The following is an 18,428-nucleotide window of genomic DNA, read 5'->3' as shown; positions in this document are numbered from 1 at the left end:
GCCATGGCTACTGTCTGATTTGTGGCGGGTTTGTCACAGTGCTTGATAAAGTGGGAAGGTTATTCTTGATAGGCCCAACTAATCATAACCTTGCAAAGCTTGAGAGTGTGGATTTAAAATTGTTTTTTCCTTCTCTCTTTAACTGGGAATGCAGGGATGGGGGCAGGGGTCCTCAGGACAAAGCTCTTCCCTCAGCAGGTGGTGAGGGCAGTGCCCCAGGAGGGTACTGGCTATGGTCTGGAAGGGAGGTGCCCATGCGCCCAGAGGGCCAGGCAGAGGGGGGGTCTCAGGGTGAACTGTTGTGTCATCTCTGGCCTGAATGGGGCTTCAGAGAAGGGGCTGGAATGGTGTCTTCTCTCCTAACCCATCTGGCAAGTTGATTACTTTGTCTCTCACTCACTGCCTTTCCCCCCTTCCCCCAGATTCCTCCTTCCTTTACTAATTTGCCTTCCTTTTCTCTTTCTCTTTTTCCCTTTCTTCCTTTCTGTCTTAGTCTGTTTTATGCTGCTGTAATAGAATCCCTGACCCTGGGTAATTTATAGTGAATAGAAGTGCATTGGCTCACGGTTCAGGAGGCTGGGAAGGCCAAGACCGAGGGACCACATCTGGGGAGGAGTTTCTTGCTGTGTTATCCCATGGCAGAAGGGCAGAGTGGGGCAGGGAGAGCAAGAGATTGAACTTGCAGGTCAAGATCTTTTCTAATGGGGATCAATCCATTCCCCAGAGAGGTCCTTCCTGACCTAAACACCTCTCATGATACCTCCCAACAAACACTGTTGCCTTGGGGATTAAGTTTCCAACACATGGAAGCTTTGGAGAGGCACACTGGACCATAGCACTCTCTCTTTTTTCCTCTTCCTTCCTCCATTCTCTTCCACTGCAGCAGTATTTCTGACAGCTGATCCTTTAAAAATCCATCTTTTTTTTTTTTTTCTCACATGCACAATGATAGGAAAGGTTAGATTTGAGGTAACAGAGTGGTAGACTCTTCTCTTTTGCCAGAGAGATCTAAGACATCACATAGCTAGTGGTTCTCAGACTCAGCTGTGTCAGAACTACTGGGAAGAGTTTTGTAAAGCACAGATTCTGGGGCCCCACTCCTAGGGTTCCTGATTCAGTGGGTCTGGGGTGGAAGGAATCTGGATCCATGTTTGAGATTTTCTGGCGCCAACTCCTTAAGAAGCCATTGAGAGAGCTGGGGAGTCAGTCCAGTGTGTACACGGGGCAGGGAAGGGGCCGCTCCTGCAGTATTAGTGAAGAGCCCAGAGTGAGACATGAGGCCCTTTCAGTGAGACATACCCCCGGGAATGAAGCCCAGAGCAGTGGCCTCCAGTTAGGTTTCTTTCCCTAACTTTCCCTTCTTTCTAACAGGACTGAGTTTTTAAATTAAAAGACAGACGTCACCCCCCACCCCATCTAATTTGAAATATAACATGGGCAGCATCCAGTTATCCTGCATGACACAGGTGAAGCTGCTCCTGTGTGTGTGGGTGTGTGTATGCCTGCGTGTGGGTGTGCATGTGGGATGTGCGTGTACATGTGTATGCTTGCGTGTTTGTGTGTGTGCTTGCATGTGTGTGTGCGTGTGGTTGCTGTGGCTGGATGCAAATGACCTGATCATTTGTCAAATGTAATTTGACTCCCCGGGACATGCTCTGAAATCATCCAGAGCAGTGTGTGTTGTCATATGCCCTGAGTGTGTCTTTGAGGCGAGGTAATTGTGCTGCTTCAGTGAAATTCACAGAAGGCTATTTGTCCATACAAGAATAAAATAAAGTTAATGGATTAATCCTTTGGCTCTAATTCCTTGCCAACTACACAGACTGAGTCCCGGCCTGGAAAGAAATCATGTTGGCAGTCTGGCTGCAAACTTCCGAACACTTCTTCAGCAGCCCGGGCCTCCAAGCTGCAGAGCACTCCCACCTCTTTTCTGCTTTGTTGGTTTGGGGGATGGAACAGTCCCCTCTCATGGGTTGGGAGTTGGCTTGAGGCTAGAGCAGCCCTAATGATGGCCTGTCCCCCCAGGGTGTCGAGGTGCAGACAGACTACGTGCCCCTGCTGAACTCCCTGGCAGCTTACGGCTGGCAGCTCACCTGTGTGCTGCCAACTCCTGTCATCAAGACCACCAGGTAACAACAACAGTAATTATTATTATCATGGTGCACATTTAACTCTGTGTTCAGGACTGTTTCTGGTAAGTTTGTATAACTTGTATAATCCCATGGTGAGCTATGACGCTGCTGTGGTTATATAAATTCTCCAGCCAGAACTGCATGTGCTTCATGAGCACCGCCCAGAGTTACCCCTTTTTCTGCTTCCTACATGGGGTGGTGGGGGCTGGCCCAGTGCATGATACTCAGCAGGTCAAAGATTAGCCCCCTGGGCTGAGGGAGTCCAGGGCCCTCCTATGCAAAGGAAATTCAGCACAACTATATGTGCTGGGTAGGTTAGGTAGGCACTTTGTGTATAAAATCTTACTTAAATTTTCAAAAAAAGAAAAAAAATCTATGAAGTGGATTTTTTTTTTTTAATTAAAGAGCTGAGGAGCAGAACCCACCTTGCTGCCCCCCTGGCAGCGTGGTCTGTGGTGTGCCTATGGGAGCCATGCCCAAGCCTGCTGTCCTATAGTGGCTGGTGAGGGCTAAGCCCGTCACCCAGGTCCTTGCCTACCTGCCCATCCTGGGCCTCCTTTCCAAACACAGCCTTGGGAGATGCCCCTGACCCTTTGCGATTCACCAAAGCAGCCAGTGTGTCCTCATTTGGCTAAGGTGCTACTGTTTTGGCATGTCAAGGGAAATGGTATTCTAGAAGCCAACTCAGCAGGGACACCCAGAAAGCTTCTGTTGGGTGTCTGAGATAGCCTGCAGGAAACAGGGTGCTAGCTTGGAGGAGGCAGTGGCAAGGGGCTGCTGAGTGACCTCTCGCAGTGCCTCGGGCAGGGATGAAAGCCAGGGATTGCACTGTCCTCCAGGTACAACATGACTCATCTCAGCTCTGTGTGTTGCAGGGAAGGGAGTGTGTCCACCAAGCAGATTGTCTTTCTTCAGAGACCATGTCTACCTCAGAAAATCAAGAAGAAGGAATCAAAGGTAAGAGGCTTTCCTTGCCCACCTCGGTTTTCCTCAGTGGGGTTTCATCTGCCAAAGGATCTCTGACTGCAGCCTCTTCCAATCTGCAAAGGCTCTCAGAGCCCCAGGAGCACCAGAGTCTCTTGGCAAATAGAATCACACCTGAGGCTGCTAAAGTGGGAGGGTTGAGGTCCTTGTCTGGCATCTCCTGCTGGGCAAGCCAAAGGGGAGAACAGAGGCTCTTCTGGGTGCTTCAGGATGCCAGATAGTCCCACAAGGGTGAAGGGCAGGAAGCCAGCTGCAGTCTGACTGGGGAGGGGAACAGCTGAGCTCATGGCTAGCTTCTCTGTGGCTTGCTCTTATCACAAGCTAGTTGGAGCTCTGGCCTGCCCCGTATAGACCCTACAGGACATCAGAAGTTGCTGGTCTTGGCAGACAGACCTTGCCAGAGTCCCTTCTTGATAGGACACTATCTGAAGGCCTCCAAGTGACAGCTGGTGATGTAGATAGAGGCCAGCTTTAGTCTGTGGCAGCAATCCTTAGGCCAGGCTGTCCTAGGGATCCCCAGGATTCTCATCCTCCTCTGGACTCTGCATGAACTATCCTAGAGAAATGGTTGGTTGCACAGACTGTGGACGTTCTCAGAGAATCTTCTTTGTACTTCCTGATGTTTAGCGTAAGTCCCCCCTTTGTGCCAGAAGATTCAGATACTTCACCTCTGCTGCTTTGTGGCCTGTGGGTGCTTTTCCTGTGGGTATTTCCCCAGTTGCTCAGGGAAAGGCCAGCAAGTCAAGTGAACCTATCACAGCCCAAGTCAGCCGTCACCAGATCCAGTTTGCTCCACCTTTGCTGGCTGAGGCTACACTCTCAGCAGAGCCCGTCCAGCTTGTTCAGCTCCTCACAACTGGCACCATCCCCACGTTCCCCACTCTTGGTTCCTGATGTTCTTTGGACACAGAGCCCCAGACAGGAGCTTCTAGCAAGTGAACAGATTGGAGCAGCCTTTTACCAGCCAACAAACCCAGGGGGAGCCCATTTGTAGAAGCAGCGCCAAGGCAGCGGTGACTTGAAGCCAGATGGGCTGGAGTGCGGAGGAAGGTCTCTCTAGGATCTGAGATAGTAGTGTGACAGGTGACAGCAGCGGCGGGCCAGAAGGCAGCCTCCACTGGTGCACCATTAACCACCAGGAGCATCAGCCACTGGGCAGGAGATGGATTGGCTATGAGCTGTCAGGCGCAGCTCAGCTCTGCCCAGGCTCAGGCCCTGCTCACGTTCAAAGAGACAGCCCACAAGCAATGCTCGTGAGGTCTCCTTCAGACTTTGAAAGACACCCGGCGGCAGCCTTACCAGAGGGAGGTGGCACTGGCTCCAAAGGACAGTTACATGGTTCAGTGTCAGCAGGAAGGTCATGGCGTCTCACAGAGGGGACACCTCAGGAGAGACTTAAGCGGGCAGAGAGGTAGATTGCTAAAAGCTGCTCTGTGAAGGTAGAACTGATTTTCCTCAGAGGAAATCCAGACGGGGTGGGAGTCATTTTCTAGTCAGCAGAACTTCCCAATCCCAGCAAGCCATGCAGATATGAGTGGGCTTGCTCTTTCTCTGTCCCTGTTTATTTCCTGCCTCATTCTAGGACTGGAGGTAGCTGGTGTCAGGTACTTATTCTGTGCAGACCTGCTGGGTCACCTCACTGGTGGAGTCCCAGAGAGAGGGGACTAGACAGCCACACTTCTTAGAAGAATCCTCTGGATGGTGTCCTGTCCCTGACTCCTCAACAGACTCAGGGTGGTGTCCTGTCCTGCAACGTCCATGCACTCTGGTGGCCATGACACTCACTCCATGTGGTCCTTGTCATGCCTGGCCCCCACAGCCCTGGCACTGTGGCCACCCTCCACCTCTTGAGGCACCTTTTCTCTTGGTTCCATCTCACCACATTCTTCTGGTTTTCCACTAAGTTCCTTGGGATTCCAACCCAGGCCCATTTCTCTCCTCATTCTTACCTCTTCCCTGGAAAATCTCCTTTGGCCCTGAAGCTTTGCTCACCCCCTCTGCACCTGTTCCATCTGCAGCTTCAGCCCTTGCTTTGACCCTAAGCCTCAGCTCCATCTCTTCTGTGGCTGACATCAATCTAAAGACGAGCTCAGGACAGTTCTCATGCCTGGCTGGACGCCCCCACCCCTATCTAGAGGAATGGTACCACCCCCCTGTATTCAGTCTGTCCTTAAGTCCCGACTGGACTCTGGAGCCTCAGGAGTCCCTTCACATCTCTCCAACATCCCTTGCCACAACTCCTCCAATCTCCTAATAACATGTCTCCCCTTAAAATATCTTCTCTATTCAGAGCCACCGTGATCTTTTATTAATAAAAAAGAAAATTGAACCACATCACTCCATTGCTTAAAACAGTTCTAAAGCTCTGTGTGACTCTGAAGATAAACAGAGAAGTTGTTATTGCGGCCCCGAGGCCCTGTGGGATCTGACCCATCTCACATCCTTTGCCAGCCCCCCATTCTCTATGGTCCAGCTCCACTGGCCTCCAGGACCTTCCAGGTCACCTCTGCCAAGGACACTGTCCTCTTTTCTCTCTCTGTCCAAGCATCGTTTTCTCAGGACAGCCTTCCTTCCTTTTAGACCAAACGAGGCTCCTTTACAATACAAAGGGATGGAAAGGAACTGTGTTCATCTCATTCAGAGCCTCCTCTGGGTTCTGATTATTTGTGATCATTGGTTTACCCACTCTTGGTAGAAGCAAACATTAACTCCACGTGAGCAAAGACTTTCCCCTCCTGACTGGTGTACACCCAGTGCCTGGGTTTTAGTTAGTGCTCAGCAAATATTTTTTGATTCAATGAATGAGTAATCAAATTTCCAAGCCCAGGACATATGTATGTTATCTAGCATTGAAACGTAAGAAAAGAAATTGCAGGATTGCCACACCAAGGACATGGCATATTTAGACCTCTTTTAATCAGCAACCTGGATGAAATTCTCCAATCAAGACTTTTCAGCATTTGAAAGAAACCTCTGTGTATGTGAGTCTGATTTTCAAAGCAAATATTCAACTCCTTCAAAGGGAATAGGTGATTTCTATGCCACCAGCGAAGTCATGTTCTAGCTAAACTACTTGAAGTGGACACATTGCAGATGGGTTTTTTAAAATGTGCAAATTAAATCCATTAGCCCCTGCTGACATGGAACTCTGGACACACTGCTGTAAAGTGAAGGATTTTTTTTCTTGTGTACGATTATTTCTGATTTAGGTGGCTTGTTAGATTTGGTGGTACACCACCTGCTACAGAAACTCTGGCTTGGAAAGCTCACCCGTAACTTGGCACAGCCTGTTTTAGCTGTGGCTTATTTGGTGAACTCAACAAGAGGTACTGCTGACCTTGGTGCTGCTGAACTGGTGCACCGCATTCTCCTGGCTGGACTGCCTCCCTTCAAGTGGTGTGGGTGTCAGACTCACCTCTCAGGCTCAGCCTGAAAGCTGTCAGTCTCAGGTGTTGCCCCATCCCTGGCCTCTTCTCTTTTTGTTTCTGAGACAAGAACTTTTAGAGCCTCCAGATCTGGAACACCTTTTGGTGTGTGTTAAAGATGCTGACTGTGCCAGCTTAAAGGAGCCAGGCTGGGTGGTGAAGGGAGGTGGGTGTGAAGAAGGGTAAAAGGGAAACAAGGATGGCCTCCCATACATGGCAGAGCTGGGGTAATGAGGGTGATCGTGACCTTACTTTTACACAGCTGTTTCTTAAATAGCTAAACCTTGCCCAGCTGTTTTTTGTTTTTAGTTGTTTTCAAAATGTAGTCCAGGGACCAGCAGTGTCGGTATTACCAGGGAGCTTGTGAAAACTGCAGAGTCTCCTACTAGCAACTCTGGGCTGGGGTGGGTGAGCTGTGCTTTAATAGGCCCTCCAGGTGGTCCTGATGCCCACTCAAGTCTAGGAGCCAGTATCTTACTTAGCTGAATAGTGTTGGGCCCTCTGCAGGCTGACCTGTGGACCCCCATTCAAATTTTATCATAATTGACTTTTTAAAAATGAGTTTGTAAGGGAGACTTCAGTATAGATACTTGTTTTTAGTAAGTCAAACCAAAGTATCTTTAATGGAAGTTAAATATGGACTTCCATTAGCTGACCACTCAGCCTAATGAGTCAAGCGCCTGACCTAGTAGATGCATCTTGTCATCATAAAGCCTAAAAATGAGGCACTTATGAATTGGGCTAATCTGCTAAGCCATTCCAAAGGAGTAGCCTCTTTCTTTCCTCACTTCTTTCTGGAGTAAGAGATGAAAGTCTTTCACCAAAAACTAAAGGCTGGATGGGTAATTTGTAGCTGAAGAAATCCAAGTTGGAATTCTAGCTCTCTTATTTCCTAGCTGTGTGACTTTAGGCAAGTTACTTAACCTCTCTGAATTTCTGTGTGTTCATCTTTAAAATGGCACTAATAGTGCCTACTGAGTTTTGCTTTGGGAATGCAGGGAGATGTGAATCCCTGCCACATTGTAAGACACCTAGTAGGTGCCTCAGTATGTGCTTGTTCCTTCCTAGGCAGGTGTCTAAGGCAACCTGCCTTCACAACTCTGAACATTCAGGTTCTAGATTGTCCAGTTGCTCACTGAGTTTTGGCCACTGCTACTTCCCTGCTTCATGAAAACCTCCCCTTGCAGAGGAGAGGAGGAAAAGGGAAGGCTCAAGTGAGATTCTCCCTGGGTATCTGACTGCAGCCCCCATGATAGCTGTGGTGGGATGGGGGGCCCAGGCAGCACTCGAGTCAGTGAGGTCACCCATAGCCCATCTGAGGACACAGCAAACAGCAGTCCTAGTCATGGCAGAGTTTTCTGTGATGACTCAGAAGTACAGAAAATGGCTGAAACATTTCCCACCCAGCTCAACACTAACAGTCCCAAATCCTTCTCCCTTTACCAGTTTGGGTGGAGATGCCTGCTCCGGCTCCTTTCCAGCATGTGTTTCCCTGTCACATTATATCAGCAGATCAACAAAATGTGGCCTTCTGTAGGAAATTGGACATGGCCGGGCATCCAGAGGAAACTATGGAAGTTCTTTTGTTAATTTAGCAAGAGCAGCCCCTGCAAGACTATCTAGACTCAAACTAGAAATTAACATATCTTGGGGGAAGATTATAGATATTACCTAGATACTGGTCAAAATGTTTTTTTTTTTTGGTTGAGAGCCTTACTCTGTCACCCTGAGTCAAATGCCATGGCATCCTGAGTAAGATGCTGTGGCATCATCATAGCTCGCAGCAACCTCAAACTCTTGGGATCCTTCTGCCTCAGCTTCTTGATTAGCTGGGAACACGATACCCAGCTAGTTTTTCTATATTTAGGAGAGACAGGTCCTTGCTCTTACTCAGGCTGGTCTCAAACTCCTACACTCAAGCAGTTCACCTGCCTTGGCCTCCCAGAGTGCTGGGATTACAGGTGTGAACCAGCACGCCTGGCCTCTCTAGACTCATATTAGAAATTAACCTTTCTTGAGGAAAGAAGATTACAGATACTACCTAGATATTGGTAAAAACCTTTTTTAAAAATAGGCAGTTCTGAAGATACTGAGTTATTTCAATTATTGTTCACAGTCAGAAATCAAACTCCTTGTTCTACTCTTTCCCCTTCTCACTACTACACATGACTAATCTTTAAAAAATGATATATAGCATCTGGGTAGTACCTGTGGCTCAAATGAGTAGGGCACTGGCCCCATATGCTGAAGGTGATGGGTTCAACCCAGCCCTGGCCAAAAACTGCAAAAAATAAAAATAAAATGATATATAGCATCAATGTACAGTTATGATTTAATAAAGAAATAAAAAATAAAAATAGCTGAGCATTGTGGTGGGCGCTAGGCCCAGCTACTTGGGAGGCTGAGGTAAGAGAATCGCTTGAGCCCAAGAGTTTGAGGTTACTGTGACAAAGTAAGACTCTGTTTCAAAATAAATAAATAAATAAATAAAAATAAAAACCACTTAAACCATACAATTCCTATCATATCCACACACACACAAAAGATTTGTAATAAGAACAGTCTTAGGTTGTATAGGAGTAAACTTTCTGTACTACCAAGGAGAGGGATTTGTCAGTGTATCATGTCAATATAGGAGAAAGCAATAGAAAAGCATGGGACAAAAAAGAAAGAAAAGCATGGGACAAGATGGCAAGAAAAATTAGAAAAAATACAGAAGCTGAACTCATGGAAATATAAGTCACAAATTTTATCATTTATTATGATATGAATCTTGAATTTTTATGTTAAATATTTTCCTTTGGAATAAAAAAAAAGTTAACAGATCTTAATGATGGGATAGTCTGGCACATGGTGTAATTGTCCTCAACAGTACATTGCACAGTGGCAGGGGTGCCACTGATATTAAATACAATGTGAATGGGGCCCTGGAACCACCACTCTGGAGGCAGTGACAGGTATTTTAGGATTGAGGAATGTGAGATTCTGAGAGATTAATAACTTGCCCAAAGATTGACACTTTGCCAGTGCCAGAATGGGGATTTGAACCTGAGGCTTAGCTACCATACTGTAATGCTTTGACATTTTAGCATTTAAGTCCTCTTAGGCAAAAATAATTTCACCATTTTTTTGTAAAAGTAAAACTTTCTCTGACTTCCCCAATAGCTGACAGCCTCTTGGAGTACTACTATGTCATACATGGGCAGGCTTAACTGGTCTTTTTCTAAAAACATGTAAAATGTGAAGAAATTCTACCTATTTTTGGGATAACCATTAAAAAAAAAGTTCTTCCCTTTAAAGGTAAAGTGCAGTGGCAGCCACATGTCACAAGGCAGCAGTTATGAACCATATCACCACGTGCCAGAGCTAGGGAAGGTTGGCCTTGGAGGCAGCAGTGGTCACTCGAGATCTGACAGCTCCTCTGGTGGGTTAGGGAGCACTAGCCTGGTTGTCAGTCTTGGCTGAAGTTGGCGCCATTGTGGGCTGGGTCTGAGGCTCCACTTAGCCTACAGTGTGAGTCCATAATTGGAAACTCCTAGCTTTGGGTGGAAGAGGCTCCAACCTACCCCAAAGGGAGTCTGTCAGCTATAGTAGGAGTGAACACAAGAAAGGCCCGTCGAAGGGGAACCCCCTCCAGCAGTATCAGTGAACTCATTTAGGGCTTTGTGTGATGCAGGTAGGGAGAGGGAGGACAGGGTAAATGTTAAATCTTAACCTCACCATATGTTTCTCTCATGTTTCTCCACTTTGATGGAATATTCAAATTTGCCAGTCTTCTCCAAAAGGTGTTAAATCTAAGAATCCCGTTCTGTGTTAAATCTCAGATCTCTGAGTGTTTGGGCAAATGTTTTATTTGAGGAAATAGATCTCTACCACGGAAAACTCTGCAAGGGTGACAGATTTTTAAAAATTCACATAGCACATTTTTGGTGTTTCCTAGCAAAGCACTCAGTTATTTAGGACATGGTAAATAAAGCCTTAAGAAATCGTGGCTCAAAAAAAAAAAAGGAAATCGTGGCTGATGGTTCAACTGCATTCTTAAGCTCCCCTCTGCAGCCCAGCAAACGTAGGAACTGAAGGCTCCTTTCCTTCAGACACAGACTAAGATTTAAGTACATATTTGATGAAACCACTGTGATGCAACTGAAACAGAAGGAAGTGACTATGGTGGTGACTTAAAATTGAAACTACTGTGTGTACTTCGGGCCACTGAGATGAGAAAACAGAGACTGAGAAATGTGGCCAGCAAGTGGCAGAGCTGGGATTCTATCTGGCAGTCTCACTCCAGAGCTTTGATAGGACCCTGTTTCTTCCCAACTCTATTACTGGCTGTGTGACTTTGGGACTCTCTGAGCCTCTGGCAACTTCCCTGTCACCTGGGGAAATGCTTGATAGCAGGTCTGGATCCCTGGGAAGCAGCTTCTGAGATAGATTTGGGTGGAAGAAGTTGTAGAGAGCGAGCGCCCTTGGGAACAACAGCTGTGGGTGCGCGAGCAGGTGGAGAAGTTGGGCTGTGAGGTGGTTGCCCACCCTCCCTCCAGTAGCTCTGGAGCTCGGATGGCCTTTCAGAGTTGTCCCAAGTTGGGATGAGGAGGTGGGCTGTTGTACTCTTCCTGGACCAGTAATTGGTTGTAGTCATTGGCTGTAGGGAGTATGACCTTCAGTGTGGCAGTGCCGGCAGCTGTGCCTGCAGCAGAGGGTGCGGGGCTGTCAGTCCTGCTGGGAGATCTGAGTGGGCAGCACTGTGTCTGTTGCACATTCTGGATTCTGCCTACCTCAGGTCACCTGGTGAGAGAATGCTGGCCTGCCCAGAATGGAGATGAGGAGCTGTAGCCCTGGCCCTTAGGAGGGACAGGCCTCACGTCTCCTCTCCACCTTGACCCTCCAAATGACAGGACTTCAGGACTCCCTTTCCCATGTGGACCTTTGGTACAGAGTCAGTCAAAAGAAACACCTTTGAAACCCATATCTAGACTACCTGCCATAGAAGGCAGGGAACAAACTCTGGGTGCCTGTGGTGTCTTTCGCTGTGATAGAAGTTTGTTGCCTCAGCTCTGGCAATGCTGAGAATTACAGCGCGTCTTGCCCAGAGACAGGCTGTGGTAGATTGCAGAGAAGCCTTCAGATGGAACTCTAGGTTCACAGAGGCTGCGTTAGTTATCCTCACCCTCTCTGATTTCTAGTTTCAGTGGCGATTCTCCCGAGAAGAAATGCACAACCGGCAGATGAGGAAATCCAAAGGGAAACTCGGTGCCAGAGACAAGCGGCAAGCAGAAGAAAACGAGAAGAATTTAGAAGACCAGTTTTCCAAAGCTGGAGACGTGGGAAACTGCGTGCTGCTAGGCGAGCAGCAGGAGGGCGCCACTTCTGAGATGGTCCAGGAGGTCCAGGAAGAACAGCTGCCCCCTGTTGGCCAGCTGTGCATGGGGGGTGTGGAGGGTCAGGCTGTGCAGAACGGTCCTGCCAGCCCCAGCAGAGCCCCAGCAGGGGACTGTGCAGGGCACTCAGATCCTGGTGAGGAGGCCGGGGACAGGTGTGCAGAGGATGTTGCTGGGGAGCCAGCCACAGCAGATGAGCACTAAGTGTTGGCAGTTTGCACAGAAGTTAGACGGGCTGGCAAACCCAAGGCACCTTGCTGACAGCTGGCTCAGGGGCTGGTTTGCTCTGGTGTTGTGTGTTACTACCCTTTGGCTTGGCTTGACCTCTCCTTGTGAGCTCACCTGGCCCTCCAAGGTCCAGGTCCCTGACAGTGTTGGGTTTTGCACATCCATTGGAAAGGTGTCATTAATGACCTGTGTTAGAACATAGGAGGCCAGGTTATTTCTTCTAGAGCTTATGTGGCTGGAGGCCCGGCCCTGGCTCGACCATTCCTCCCATGTGAGAGTCTGGACTATCCAGTGCCTGTGTCTGCCCTGCAGGGCCTTCAGGGAGCATTCGGGTCAAATCCATGGTTATCCTTGGCTGTAAACACCCTGTTGGGGCAGTGTCTGTCCCCTGCAGTTGTGTGGTGACTTTTACCCCTGGGGCTCTATCAGCGGCCCTTCTCCTCCTGAACCCCTCAGTCCCTGCTGCTTTGGCAAAGAAAATGTCTGGGAGAGGAGGTTCTCAAAGTAGTCCTGTAGATACTGGTAATCTGGAAATAGATAATTCTGTGTCTGCACCTGCTCTTGCACAATGTTTGAGGAAGTATTCTGTGTTAGTATTAATGCCAAAAAAATTTTTTAAAGGTTTTGTATTCAGCACATCATATGAACACACCTATGTCATTTCTGTCATTTCAGGGCATCCATACTGGTTGGTGCCTTTCTTGTGTGCTATTTTAATCTGTGTATCATTGGCCAAGTTGTTACCCATGTATGCTGTGTCTACCATGTGTTTAAATTGTTCAGAAAGTATTGTTGAGGCTTTAAGTAGATGGAACTGGCGAAACCTTGGAGAGAGAATGCTGACTGTCTTCACCAGAACAACAACTGCCTATTCTCTTTCTTGTTTATTTACTTAAAGCAATAAATCATCTATGAGTTAGTGCATTGTGAGTAGTGATACCTATCATGTCACATGAAAAGTCCTAGCCTAATGTCCAAAGGACCTACCCCATATTCCTCATTCACTTTTTATAAGTTTATAATTCCTAGCAGCTTAGATTCTGGGCAAGAAAATGAAGCTCCTCTATAAAACTACAGAGCCAGGGAAGCATTGCTGTGCTTTATTGTCATTTGTAGAAAGAAGATGGAAAGTGGAATTCAGATGCACCAGGTAAGTAAGGGGCTTGGTCACCACCTATGTCTGGGGTAATGGAGAAAAATACCTTTTTTTTTTTTTTTTAAATACAGAGCCTCAAGCTATCCCCTTGGGTAGAGTGCCGTGGCATCACAGCAGCTCACAGCAACCTCCAACTCCTGGGCTCAAGGGAGTCTCCTGCCTCAGCCTCCCAAGTAGCTGGGACCACAGGCACCCGCCACAATGCCCGGCCATTTTTTGGCTGCAGCCATCATTGTTGTTTGGCGGGCCCAGGCTGGATTCGAACCTGCCACCTTAGGTGTATGTGGCTGGCACCTTAGCCGCTTGAGCCACAGGTGCCGAGCTGAGAAAATACCTTTTTAAAACAAATTAAAAAAATCCCACATCAATAAATTATTTGAGGTAAGTCTCTTCCATTTGCAAGTTGATTAAAATAAAACATATTTGTAATGCATTTTTATAGGCAGAATTGAAAACCCTTGTACACCCACATCATACACAGTTGTTTCCTCTTGACAAATTCCCCACCCAGCACTCAGAGCTTAAAAAGGTTAAAGGCCCTGTCCAAAGAGAGGACTATTTTAAAATGACATTTTCCACAATTATTACTCAGCTAATATTGGTACAGCATTTTTGGTTTAATAAAAATATCTCTTGGCACATACTTTAAAGGATCATGACTTTAAAAAAATGTTAGTCAGCAACAGGTTAGTTTTTCTCAACTTAAAAAAAGGTGGAGGGTCTTACATTGTTCAACCAAAGTTAAACATTTTTCAATAATGAAATGACATTTACATTGGCTATATTTGCTGTGGGAAAAAAGATTAAAGTTGACTTTAACTAATTTGAATTCTTCAGGGAGTTTGGCCTGAGTGTCAGGCTAGCAATTCCTGAAGGTTTTTTTCTCCCTTGCTTTTCTCCATCCCTGCTGATTCTGGCAAAATGTCAGTGTGCTGTGGAAGTTCTCAAATTAGCAGCACCTTGGAACCACTGGAGGAGCTTTAAAAAATACTGCTGCCCTGGGCCAACCCCAGAGCCTTGAATGAGCAGGCACTGGAATTTTTAAAAGCTCCTTGGGGGATTCTAAGGTGCAGCCAAGGTTAGTAGTACCACTGGCCACAGGATCTCTGTGAATTGAATCACAGCTTGTCCCTTGTGAAATAAGATGCTTTTTACAAATGGCAAATAACCAAGGCCCTAAAACCCAATCCCAACATTCTGCATATACATTTCAAGCAGAGTTATTCCTGAAGGAAATTTATTTCCCTGTGTTTGCCAATAGGGTAAGAGGCCATCATTTGCACTGACTAGGTGACAGGAACAGTGAAATCTTGTAGTGTATAAGGAGACTTGTGCATGTAGCGGTTAGTCTTTGGGGTTGCAGCTGTCACAGCAGGTCTTCAGGGAAGGGGAGTTCTAGGGGGTGAGCAAGTGATTGCAGTGAATACATTGCTATGAAGTCATGGGTGAATTCTAAGTCTTTCACTAGGGAAGTGTTTTCAACCTTTTCACCTCCAGAGATTCAGGAGAAGGTAGTGGGTAGAGTTTAGTGTCACTCGCAGGGCAATGAGAAGAGGGGAAGGAATTCTGGAAAAGGGATTCTGCTTAAAGAAATGTAGATGTATTGCTCTCAAGCATGCACATTCACAAGGTCAAAGCACTGATGTAGGGAAAGCCTACGGAAACTGATGTTAATGGAGCAGTAAGACTGTTATATGTTGGGCTTGGTGTAGTGGAAAAGCCCAGTTGGGCTTTGAAATTAGACAGAGCTTGTTAGGAAGCTAACTAGACACAACCTACAACATAAAACCTTCAGTTAATTTCTTCACACCTCTGAGCATCATCCCCTCAAGTGAGAAATGGGGCTAATGGGACCCATATCATTGGATTTTTGTAAGGATTAATAAGATGTGTGTAAAGTACTTGGTCCATGGTAAGCGCTCTGTGGGTAATAGTTAATCATAATGCTGAAAGGTAATCAATATGGCAGAGACTATTAGTGCTCACCCAATATCCACACCACCACAGAAGTATGTGTATTCATATATCTTCCAGCCCCTCTTGCAGGGTGGGCCATAAGACTGGTGATTAGACATGTGCATGTGTGGCATAGGCTACTTCTGGGCCTGACTTTTAAAAATACCCTAGAGACTTCAACATTACACCAACAGAACTAGACAGATCCTCCAAGCAAAAACTATAAAGAAATGGTGGACCTAAACATGACTCTAGAACAATGGGCTTAACAGACATATGCAGAACATTCCATACCAAAGATACTGAATATACACATCATCAGCTCATGGATCAGTCTCCAAAATTGATCATATCCTAGGACACAAATCAAATCTCAACAAATTAAAAAGAATACAAATTATACTTTGTAATTTTTCAGACCATAATGGAATAAAAGTAGAACTCAACTCCAACAAAAACCTTAATCCCTGAGCAGCACCTGTGGCTCAGTGAGTAGGGCGCCATCCCCATATACCAAGAGTGGTGGGTTCTCGAACCCGGCCCTGGCCAAACTGCAAACAAAAAATACCAGACGTTGTGGTGGGCGCCTGTAATCCCAGCTGCTTGGGAGGCTGAGGCAAGAGAATCGCCTAAGCCCAGGAGCTAGAGGTTGCTGTGAGCCGTGATGCCACAGCACTCTACCAAGGGTGACAGGGTGAAACTCTGTCTCTTAAAAAAAAAAAAAAAAAAAAAAAAACCTTCATCCCTATACAGTCAGGGAAATGAAACCTTATGTTGGGTCAAAGAGGAGACAAAGAAGGAAATCATTAGATTCCTTGAACAAAATGACAATGAAGCCACAGCTATCAAAACATATGGGATAAAGAAGAAGCAGTCCTAAGAGGAAGATTTGTTGCTTTAAATGCCCACATACAGAAAACAGAGTGCAAACCAATAATCTAAAGAATCATCTCAAGAAATTGGAATAGGAAAAGCAATTCAATTCAAAACCTAGCAGAAGCAAGAAATAACCAAAAGTAGAGCAGAATTAAATGAAATTAAGAACAAAAGAACTATCCAGAAGATTAACAAAACAAAAAGTTGGTTCTTTGAAAGGATAAATAATATCAATAAACCTTTGGCCAGACTAACTAGAAACAGAAAAGTAAAATCTCTAATAACTTCGATCAAAAACTAAAAAGGAGAAATAACGGATACCACAGAGATACAAAGGATCATCACCGATTGCTACAAAAAATTCTATGCCCAGAAATTTGAAAATTTGGAGGAAATGGACCAATAGTTGAAATTCACACCACCTCCCTAAAGTCAACCAGAAATTAGAACTCTTGAACAGACCAGTATCAAGCACCAAAATTCCAACAATAAAAAAGCTGCCAAGAAAAAGAAGTCCTGGCCAGATGGCTTTACACCAGAATTCTACCAAACCTTCAAAGAAGAGCTCATACTTATTTTATAGAACCTATTCTAACAACTCACCCCCAATTCCTCCTTTCTACAAAGCAAATACCACCATGATAACTAAACTAGGAAAGGATCCAACAAAAAAAGAAAACTACAGACCAATATCACTAATGAATATCAATGCAAAAATAGTACAATCCTAGCAAATAGAATATAGCTACACATTTTAAAAAATTATCCATTACGAACAAGTAGGCTTTATCGCAGGCATGCAAGACTGGCTTAAAACAAGCAAATCAATAAGCACAATTCACCACATCAATAGAAGCAGAAACAAAGACTATAAGATCCTCTCAAATAATGCAGAAAAATCGATTGATAAAATTCAGAATTCTTTCTTGATAAGACACTTAAGAACACAGGCATAGACCGGACTTTTCTTTAACTGATAGAAGCCATCTATGACAACCCACAGCCAACATGCTAAAGGGAGTAAAACTGAAAGCATTTCCACTAGAACTGGAACTGACAAGGATACCCGGCTATCGCTGCTACTATTCAACATAGTGCCAAAAGTCCTAGCCAATATAATCAGGCAAGAGAAGGATATCAAGGGTATCTAAACAGAAACAGGTCAAATTTTTACTCCTTGCTGATGATATGATTTGATACTTAGAAAACCCCAGGGACTCAAACATGAGGCTCCTGGAAGTGATCAAGAAATACAGTAATGCATCAACATTCACAAATCAGTAGCCTCCATATCCTCCCAACAACTAACAAGCTGAGAATCAAATCAAAGACACAATTCCCTTCACAGTAGCTTCAGAGAAAATGAAATACCTTGGAATACACCTAACCAAGGATATGAAAGATCTCTACAAGAACTATCAAACACTGAGAAAAGAAACAGCTGAAGACATTAACAAATGGAAAAACATACCATGCTCATGGCTGAGAAGAATCAATGTTGTTAAAATGTCTATACTATCCAAAGCAATTTACAGGTTTAATGCAATCTCCATTAAAACACCATGTCATACTTTGAAGAACTTGAAAAAATATTCGTCATTTCATATGGAACCAGAAGAAATCCCAATAGCCAATGCAATTCTAAGAAATACAAACAAATCTGGAGGCACCACGTTATCAGACTTCAGGTTATATCACAAGTCCACAGAAATCAAAATAGCATGGTATTGGCATAAATAGACACATCTATGGAATGGAACAGAAAACCTGGAGCTAAAACCAGCCTCATGTTGCCATCTGATCTTTGATAAACCAAACAAAAAAAAGCATACATTGAGTAAAAGAATTCCTATTTAATAAATGGTGCTGGGAGAACTGTTAGCCACATGTAAAAGCCTGAAACTGGACCCATGACTCATGCTGGATAAAAGATTTAAATCTAAGACATGTAATAATAAAAACCCTAGAACAGTGTTCTTCAATCTTTTTTTTAAATTTCACACCACACTTGAACTTCTGCAGCATACTTAAATTATGTTGATCAAAAAATAAAGTAAAAAAAAGAATATACTTAATATGCTTTGAACTTCTTTTAAAAATCATTTAATGATCTTTAAAATTTTTCATGGCACACTTACGATCTCTAGCAGTGGTGTGCTGTGGCATAGCAGTTGAAAATTACTGCTTTTATAAAGCATAGGAAGAACTCTTAACAATATAGGCCTGGGGAAAGAGTTCATGAAGACCCCATTGGCAATTACAATAGCATCAAAAATAAACAAATGGGACCTGA

General features: G+C 45.2%; 1 protein-coding gene across 2 annotated transcripts in view; it reads left to right on the top strand.

Moving 5' to 3' along the window:
• Positions 1 to 13,052, top strand: part of RFTN1 (raftlin, lipid raft linker 1) — a 205,397-nt gene extending 192,345 nt beyond the window's left edge. For both annotated transcript variants that reach the window (XM_012806319.2, XM_023513688.1), the window contains 3 exons: positions 2,026 to 2,129; positions 3,008 to 3,089; positions 11,725 to 13,052. In XM_012806319.2, coding sequence (XP_012661773.1) covers positions 2,026 to 2,129; positions 3,008 to 3,089; positions 11,725 to 12,123 — 585 coding nt within the window. In that variant the 3' untranslated portion in view covers positions 12,124 to 13,052. The remainder of the gene's footprint in view (positions 1 to 2,025; positions 2,130 to 3,007; positions 3,090 to 11,724) is intronic.
• Positions 13,053 to 18,428: the final 5,376 nt, after the last annotated feature.

This window comes from Otolemur garnettii, unplaced genomic scaffold (assembly GCF_000181295.1).
Source record: "Otolemur garnettii isolate 467f Iridium unplaced genomic scaffold, OtoGar3 scaffold00002, whole genome shotgun sequence".
Lineage (NCBI taxonomy): Eukaryota > Metazoa > Chordata > Mammalia > Primates > Galagidae > Otolemur > Otolemur garnettii.
The sequence above is the reverse complement of the archived record's forward strand: the minus strand, read 5'-3'. Positions and strand labels throughout refer to the sequence as shown.